The 8801-nt window shown below is 43.5% G+C and overlaps 1 protein-coding gene across 1 annotated transcript in view; it reads left to right on the top strand.

The window, feature by feature from the left end:
- LOC122809196 overlaps positions 1-8801 on the top strand; it is a 640703-nt gene that overhangs the window by 172499 nt on the left and 459403 nt on the right. Inside the window, exon 3 of the mRNA XM_044080502.1 lies at positions 8778-8801. This exon is cut by the window's right edge and continues 1268 nt beyond it. Coding sequence (XP_043936437.1) covers positions 8778-8801 — 24 coding nt within the window. The remainder of the gene's footprint in view (positions 1-8777) is intronic.

Below are 8801 nucleotides of genomic sequence, written 5' to 3' on the forward strand. Positions count from 1 at the left end.
GAATAGCTGCTGGATACATCTGCTGCAGGGGCAGAGGGGAAGGCCATTTCAAAACAAACCATTTCTAAGTGGATAGGCCATTGCATTCATTTCTGCTATAAGCACCATGGAAAACCTACCCCACAGAGGATAGGACCACATTCAACCAGGGCTGCAGCTACCTCTACAGCCTTTCTCAGAGGTGTCCCTACCAGGGACATCCTAGAAGCTGCTACCTGGAGTTCTGTACATACCTTCACCAAGCATTACCACTTGCCAATTCTTTCTAAATCCAGAGCTGGCTTTGCCACTGCAGTCTTGCAGGGCCTTATAGCTGGTCCTAATTCTATCTAATTACCTCCTCCCATCCTTAGCTTTGGGAATCTATCCAAATGTGAGGACTGCAACAGTGGAACATGAAGAACATAGTACAGTTGTGTGCACTTACCATAAATGTAGCTGTTCGAATGTATTCACTGTTACCCTCCCTTCAGCCCCCTGACTTCTATCTTGTTTGCTATTCTTAAAGCTTTTTGGTGTATTTTCTTTTTTGTTGGAGGTGTAACCTTGTATATAATTGCTTCCCATTATGGGGGCACCTGACATCTGGGGCAAGAAAAACTGATGTAATGGTGTCGGCTGCATGCTTTATACCCCTGACTACCTGACGTCATGGAAGATGAGACGGCATATGACACAGGACCCAAGACTTTGATAATCCAGCCGACTGAGGGCTACTGCACGCAGATAACCCAAATGTGATGACTGCAACAGTGAATACACTTGAACATTTACATTTATGGTAAGTGTACACAACTGTACTTTCTTACATGGGTACCATGCCACTCCTGGATACATATTGCATATGTGCTGATGCTAGGTTGCAGCTGTTTTTGTGCACCCTATCACTGTAATAGTTCGTGATTTGTTGACATCGTTATCTCTTATAGTACATTGTCCTATCCTCCTGTGCTGCTGATAGCTACGTTACTATCATGTTTTTCATGTGAACAATGATGTTCTTTGTGTTTCACTGTTGCAGTCATCACACTTGGGTTATCTGCCTGCAGGTAGCCCTCAGTCAACCAGAATACCAGAGACTTAGTATTTCTGCATTGGCTGCCATTGCTCCAGGACTGACGTCTGATCGTCAGGGGTATAAAAACAGGCAGCCGATGCCATTACATCAGTCTTTCTTGCTGAGGAGCCTGATGCACAAGCAGTTCGAACAAGTGCCGGTCGGCCGCTACCTAAGTTTTTTGTTCCGAATTGAAGCTGATGTTTTCTAAAGCTAAGTACCCCATTGGGGAACCTTTTTTCTTGCTCTAACCGATGTCAGAAAAAGTAAACAATTGTCTTGCCTGTGTAAAGCAAATACCACACAGAGATTTTCATTCCTGCTCCATCACCTATTTAGACCTTGAGCACGACTTACCTCTGTCGCTTTTATGCTTTGTTCAATGCCAGAACTATTAGACGTTGGGCCTGTATTGTAGCAAATTATTTTTGCTTACAGCCCGCGCATTCCAATATGGTTTTGGTAAGCCAACCGACTACCGATCTTCCAAAAAATGAAAGGATAAAGACAGAGACAGACTGCACAGCTCAAAAACTACTGAAGACGCTATGGTTAAACCAGTCGTCTGTTTGCCGGTTCTCAGTGAGGTGCTTTTGCAGCCCCTGATGCCTGCAACTATGGATTCGCAGGCCACTACTGAGACCTGTTCGAAATCCATTATGCCACGAGACTCATCTATGACTAAGGAACCTGTGGATGTCTCTACTTGGATAGGTCCCAAGCCGTTGAGCAGGCACCAGCCTCTGAAGACGTTCTTCTTATTATCGACACTAGACACAAACCGACGACTACTACTACGTCTTCTGTTCTCTCAAAAACTACTGAGTTTCTAAGGCCAAGAGTACAAGCTATGCCTAAAAACACAACAACCCAATCTCAAGCACCTGCTTCCTTGCCACAGTCTCATTTGCTTAAAATGGCAGAAGACCTGATCATGCTGATTAGGGGAAGCCAGCCTCCCCCTGCTGAGAGAAAAAGGGACTTGTCCCCAGCTGCTTTAACTGACCAAGAGTCCGTCAACTCTGACGTTTCTGAATATGAAGATATGCCTTTATCTGCTTTTGAGGATTCAGATGCAGAGGAATCCATTCCCTCTGCTTCCCTTCCAGATCCAGAGGATTTTTCTTTTGGTGAAACCCTTCATACTTTAAGAGAGCATTTCCATTGGAAATGCCAGGATTATGCTTAGTCCAAAAGGAGACTCCGAGAACTTTTAGGTTTGCCACAACATAGACCCTTAGCTATCCCTCCTGTTCTGGATGTTGTGGATGATGTCTTTATGGAATCCAGTATGACTCCTGATACTTTACCCCCTGCTCCAAGGAAACCAGACAGGTACTACAGAGTTTCTGACTCTCACAAATTTCTTTTCAAAAATCCTACTGCTGACCCAGAGGTCATTTCCCAGGGGCCTAAAGGTATAAAGGCAACTACAGCTAAGAATCCCATCCCTTCGAACAGGGATTCCCGAACTTTAGACAGATGGGGTAAAAAAGTATACACCTCTGCAACACTAGCCATTAGGGCATTGAATTGCCAGTTTCACATGCTGAAATACCTTTACAGACTGTGCAGAAAATAAAGAATTGCAGGAGCTTATGCATTCTGCAAGCCAAGTCAGCAAGCATACCTTGCAATGTGGGTTTGACAGCCTAGAAGCATCTTGCAGGACAGCAGTCACTGGTTCTGTACTGAGAAGGCATGCTTGGCTTAAGGAACAGACCTTGCCAGACCATGTCAAATCAAAACTACTAGACGCTCTTTTGAATAAAGACAGTTTGTTTGGCACCAAAGCAGAAGAGGTTCTAAAAAAGATGGAAGAAAAAGCTAAGTCTATGCAGAAAGTCAAAGATTTTTTGCAAGTGCAGCCTCCTAGATTCAGTAGGCATTGCCCCTCGAAACATTGGTCCTTTCCTGCCCCCTCAAGGCCCTCTCAAACTAGACTCAGGGGAAGCAGACCCCCCAGATTACAGTCTCAGGATATGCAGAGATCGAAGCAATGGAGTACCTCTACTTCTAAAACAGGGAGTGCTAAGCCACCCCCTTACGGAAATAATTCACAATGACTTATCAACCCCACTCCACACCTCTGCCCAATTGCTCGTGCCCCTAGGAGGGAAACTTGCCCACTATGCAAAAAAACTGTACCTCCATCACCAAAGACCGATGGGTCCTCAACATTGTATCACAAGGGTACAAATTTTACTTCCACACTCTGCCAACCCTAAAAGGGTTCCCAGACCTTCCTCCAAACCAGTGGGCAGAGGCACAAAACCTAGTTCAATCCCTGCTCGCAATAAGGCCAATTCATCCTGTTCCTGCAGAACAGATAGGTCAAGGGTTTTATTCCAGACTTTTCCTGGTACCCAGAAAAGAGGGCACTTGATGCCCAATCCTAGACCTTTCCATTCTAAACACCTTCCTGGTGGTACTAAAATTCAAAATGCTCACCCTTCAGCAGCTTCTTCCTGTGCTGTCCAAAGAGGCCGGACTAGTCACTCTAGACCTAAAGGAAGCCTATCTGCACACCCCTATCAGGGAATCATGAAGGAAATATCTACATTTCAGGGCAGGATCTATGCATTATCAGTTCCCTGCACTTTCCTTTGGCTTATCCACTGCTCCCAGAGTCTTCACAAAATGCCTGGCTCCAGCCATTGCCTATTGCGGACAAAGAAACATTCAAATGTACCCTTACTTGGATAATTGCCTGATTCAGGCAGATAGTCAGGAAAAGCTGATGCAGCACCTGACATTTGTAAATAACCTTCTAACTTCCCTGGAGTACACTATCAATGAAAAGAAATCAAAACTAGTACCCAGTCAAAATATTGTATTCCTGGGAGCAAGCTAGGACACAACCTCCCAGATGGCATTTCTTACTCCAGAAATACAAGCCTATCTAACAGGCTACTTCACTCAAATGGCCACCAGAACACAGCTATCAGCAAGGAAAATCCTGCAGGCTCTTGGGTTCATGGCCTCTTGCATTCTGCTAATTCCATATGCCAGACTGCATATGAGGAAACTTCAATGGTACTTAAAAAGTCTTTGGTGCCATCATTTCTCAGGACCTGGAAACCACCATACCTATCATACCTTGTCTAAGGAAAGAGTTTATTTAGTGGGCAGCAAGATGCAACCACAATAAGGGGCTTTCCTTTACACAACCCACGCCACCCAGACCCTAACCACAGATGCATCAGACTATGCCTGGGGGGCACATCTGGCAGACAAGTGCATTCAGGGCCACTGGAGCCCAAGTCAAATTCAGCTGCACATCAACCAAAAAGAGATGCTAGCTGTTCAGCATGCTCTGACAGCTTTCAGATCCATTCTCTCACCTGGACTCCTGCTAATAAAAACAGACAACACCACAGTTATGTGTTACATCAGCAAACAGGGGAGAACCCACTCTTACCAACTATGCAGGCTATCCATGACACTGTGCAACATGGCAATGGACATGCAGATCCATATACGATCTCAATTCCTGCCAGGCAAATAAAACTCTCTGGCAGATGACTTAGCAGAAATCTCCTACGTCTACATGAGTGGCAATTAAATCCCAACACTTTCAGCCTGTTAACCCAGGAATGGGGGATACCAGAGGTAGACCTTTTTGCCTCCCTCTACATTCACCAAATCCACAAATTATGCACCAGGACACCACACAGCAGAGCATGGAAAGTGGATGCCCATTCTTTCCAGTGGGTAAACCTCTCAATTTATGCCTTTCCCCCTCTGCGTCTTCTTTTAAGAATACTACTCAGGATAAGACAGGACAGACCAAGGGCAATCCTGATTGCTCCAGACTGACCATGCCAGCACTGGTACCCACTACTGCGCAGCCTATCACCAGTGCCACCATGGCATCTACCACAGATCCCAGCCCTCCTCACTCAGCAGGAGGGACAGATCCTGCATCCGCAACTGCAAACCCTGAACCTTGCAGCCTGGATTATTCCTTGAATTCTCCCCCAGTGACCAGCCTAAGTAAGCAGGTACTGGACATCATTCTGGAAGCCAGAAGACCCATGACAAGGAAATCCTACACTTCACTTCATCTAGAAGAATGTCTGAGCTACAGGCGCTTATGGCTGTGGAACTCCTCCATTATTTTTCATGCTGCCAGGGTCTCCTTCAGAACTAACCCTACTTTTATGCCTAAAGTGGTGTCCAGTGTAGCTCTCAACCAATATATCCATTTGCCAACTTTCTTTCCCAATCTGCAAAATAAAGGGGAAAAAATCCTGCGCTCTTTAGACATGCACAGACAGCACAGATTCTACCTTGACAGGACAAGCCCTTCAGAAAATCTGAGCAGCTACTACTCAGCTTTGCACCTGGGGCAGAGGGCAAGGTCATATCTAAACAAACTGTTTCCAGATAGACAGCACACTGTATCCATTTCTGTTACAAACACCATGGGAAACTAACCCCTCAGGGGGTCAGAACACATTCCACCCGGGCAACCTCTACCTTTACAGCATTCCTCAGGGGAGACCCTACCAGGGACATTCTGGAAGCTGCTACCCGGAGTTCTGTTCATCCCTTCACCAAGCATTACCACCTGCCTATTCTTTCCAAATCAAGAGCAGGTTTTTCTACAGCAGTCCTGCAGGGCATACTAGCCAGCCCCATCTCTTCTTGACTGTTTCCACCTATTCTTCAGCTTTGGGAATCAACCCAAGTGTGATGACTGCAACAGTGAAACACAAAGAACATAGTACAGTTGTGTACACTTACCATAAATGTAGATGTTCGAGTGTATTCATTGCTGCAGTCCTGGATGTCCTTCAAGGATGCATCTGCAGTCCTTACATATGGGTTGTCCTGCCTCAGGCAGCCCCTCGGTCGGCCGGATTCCAAAGTCTGGGTCCGGCGTCGGCTGATGTCACCCTTTTCCCCGACGTCAGAGCGCCTGGGGTATAAAAGCATCAGCCGACGCCATCTTCCTCAGTCTTTGTTGCCGCGCGGTGCCCGAAGCAGAAGCAGTTCGCAAGTGCCGGTCGGCCAGCTCCTGTGATTTCAGCTACCGAAGTCTTCAAAAAAGCTTTCCCACCCTCCAGCCCATATCTCTCTCTCTCTCTAGTTCTCTAAATGTATTACTAATGCCTTACAGGGCTATTGGTATTTACTTTTTACTGGTGGTGTTTTTTCCACCACAACTTAGCTCCCTATTTCAGGGCTCCTGACATTTGGGGCAAGAAAAACTGATGTAATGGCGTCGGCTGCCTGTTATTATACCCTTGACGACCTGACATCAGTCCTGGAGTGACAGCAACCGACGCAAAAATGCTAAGTCTCTGGTATTCGGGTCATCTGAGGGCTACCTGCAGGCAGATAACCCAAGTGTGATGACTGCAACCGTGAATACAATCGAACATCTACATTTATGGTAAGTGTACGCAACTGTACTTTCTGCATTCCATTTATTTTCACTTACTTTGCTTCATAAATTGTGTGTCCACTTGCATTTTATTATATATGCTGTTACCTATCCTGAAATCTTTTATCTGTATATTGGTGCCTTTTACTGCAGTATATTAAGCTAATATTATTTATCTAGATTTTATATGTTGCAAAATTATACTGCACTTTATCATGGTGCTGACAGTGGCATTGTACAGTAGTATATATGCTTACATTATCCTGCATTAGCTTGAAGGTAGAAGAAGACAATAAACCTGTCTAGTTTTCAAGTGCATTAACATTTTATGTCCCCTCCATTCTTATCTTTTCCCTTCAATCTAGATGTCATACCTTTACTTATACGTTTTGCCACATAAAATGATTTCTTTACTACTGTGGGCATTTCAAGCTATTATCTATCTCTGAACCTAGATCTCTCATCTCTGAGCCCACTGTAAGGGGTATGCTGTTGATGTAATTTGTAGGGGTATGTGACTTCACAAAATGTATGATAATGCTTTCAGCGTTCCATTACAGGTGCGATCAACATCACGAGATCCTACTTCTGCTGTGCTGCCATTAGTTTACTCCTCCCAGCTGGCACTTCTCACCAGGATTGTTATGTCCCAAGTGCATGACTTTGCATTTCTTCGCACAAAACCTGAACTACCATATTTCTGTCCATTTTTTTAGTCTTCCCAAATCCTTTGCTAGACTTTTCCCCCTGTCCTGAACTGTTGCATCTTTGTGCCATCAGGAAAGAAGTTGATATTGTTATTTCCTCGGATGTATATAAGACTAACACACTGAAGAGTAAGAGACCACTGTACCTCTCTATTCTACTAGTCACTACCCTAATTCCTGACATTTCCCCTCTCATAACAGTGCTCTGTATCAAACCATTCAGCCAGTTAGTATATAAGACTAACACACTGAAGAGTAACAGGCCCAGAAGAGACCACTGTACCTCTCTATTCTACTAGTCACTACCCTAATTCCTGACATTTCCCCTCTCATAACAGTGCTCTGTATCAAACCATTCAGCCATGAGGATATCCATTTATTACCACCCAATCCCTCCAGTTTTCCTATAAGCCGTTCATGTAGAATCAGTGGCATTGCTGAAGTCCATGCAAACTTTAATTGCCAGCAATCTTCTGTCTGGTTCTCCTGTAAAACAGTCATACCACAAGATCGGGTATAACTGACAAGTCCTTCTGGTTGTGAGTATATATATATATATATATATATATATATCTATATATATCTATATATATATATATATATATATATATATATATATGTTGGTTGCTCTCTTGGAGAATGTTATCCTCTCTCAGGATTCTTTCTCTCTGTGATTTTCTCTGCTACTGCTGTTAAGGCAACAAGCATGGTCTATACTGTGGACATAGCCTTAATCATTTCATTTGTATCTCCCTGCCTTGCAGCATTATGACACGGTATGCACGCTTTGCAATAAAGTAGCAATTCTGTGTTAAAACAGAGATCTTTATCATAATTTTATATGACTGACTTTCCACAGACCTGATCTACTTTTGCTGTCTATACATTTTTTTTTAATTTCTCTAAGTCATTTGGGTTTCTGATACCATGATGGGAATGGACAGCATTTCTAAGTCAAAGTATGATTAAAGTTCATGAAATTACTATTATGTCAATCTTTGATGCTGGCCAAAAGTACTCTTTGCAGAACCCATAATGTGCCGAGAACTGACTCCTGCATTTCATACGGAGTTACATGTGTCTGTAATACATCAAAATATGACTGTAATTCTTTGACCCATTGCTCCTACTCCTGTTGAAACTGTCTTGAGTATCCTTCTTTCACATTGCTGTCAATTTTTCCCTGTAAAACCTGGTATTTTATGACTTTTTGTCTCTCTGCATGTAAGACACTGTAATCACTGGGTGTAACAATTTCAATGATCAGTGCTATTTTTGTCTTCTGTTCCTGGACTACTGTATCTGGCCTTCTTGCACCTGTTTTTTTAACTTTTGGTAATGGGTGATCCCTGGTGATATAAACTTAATTATTCTCTGTAATGTTTTTTGGCTCATTTTTCCAATACTTCTCAGCTGCTTCAATATTATAATGTTTGCACAATCCCCAATGCAACAGTGAATGTTGATAACTGTAAATTAGGTAATAATTCTTGGATATGACAATATACTCACAAATATTAAAAGCACAATGGGCACATTGTCACAGTTAAAATTATTTCAGATGACAAGTACTGACCTGTATAATATTTTTTTATTAATGTTTCTTGTTTGCTTTCTGCAGCTTGTGTCCCAGGTCTGGAAACAA

This window comes from Protopterus annectens, chromosome 8.part0, assembly GCF_019279795.1.
Source record: "Protopterus annectens isolate FY-2018-M chromosome 8.part0, PAN1.0, whole genome shotgun sequence".
In the NCBI taxonomy this organism is placed as follows: domain Eukaryota; kingdom Metazoa; phylum Chordata; order Ceratodontiformes; family Protopteridae; genus Protopterus; species Protopterus annectens.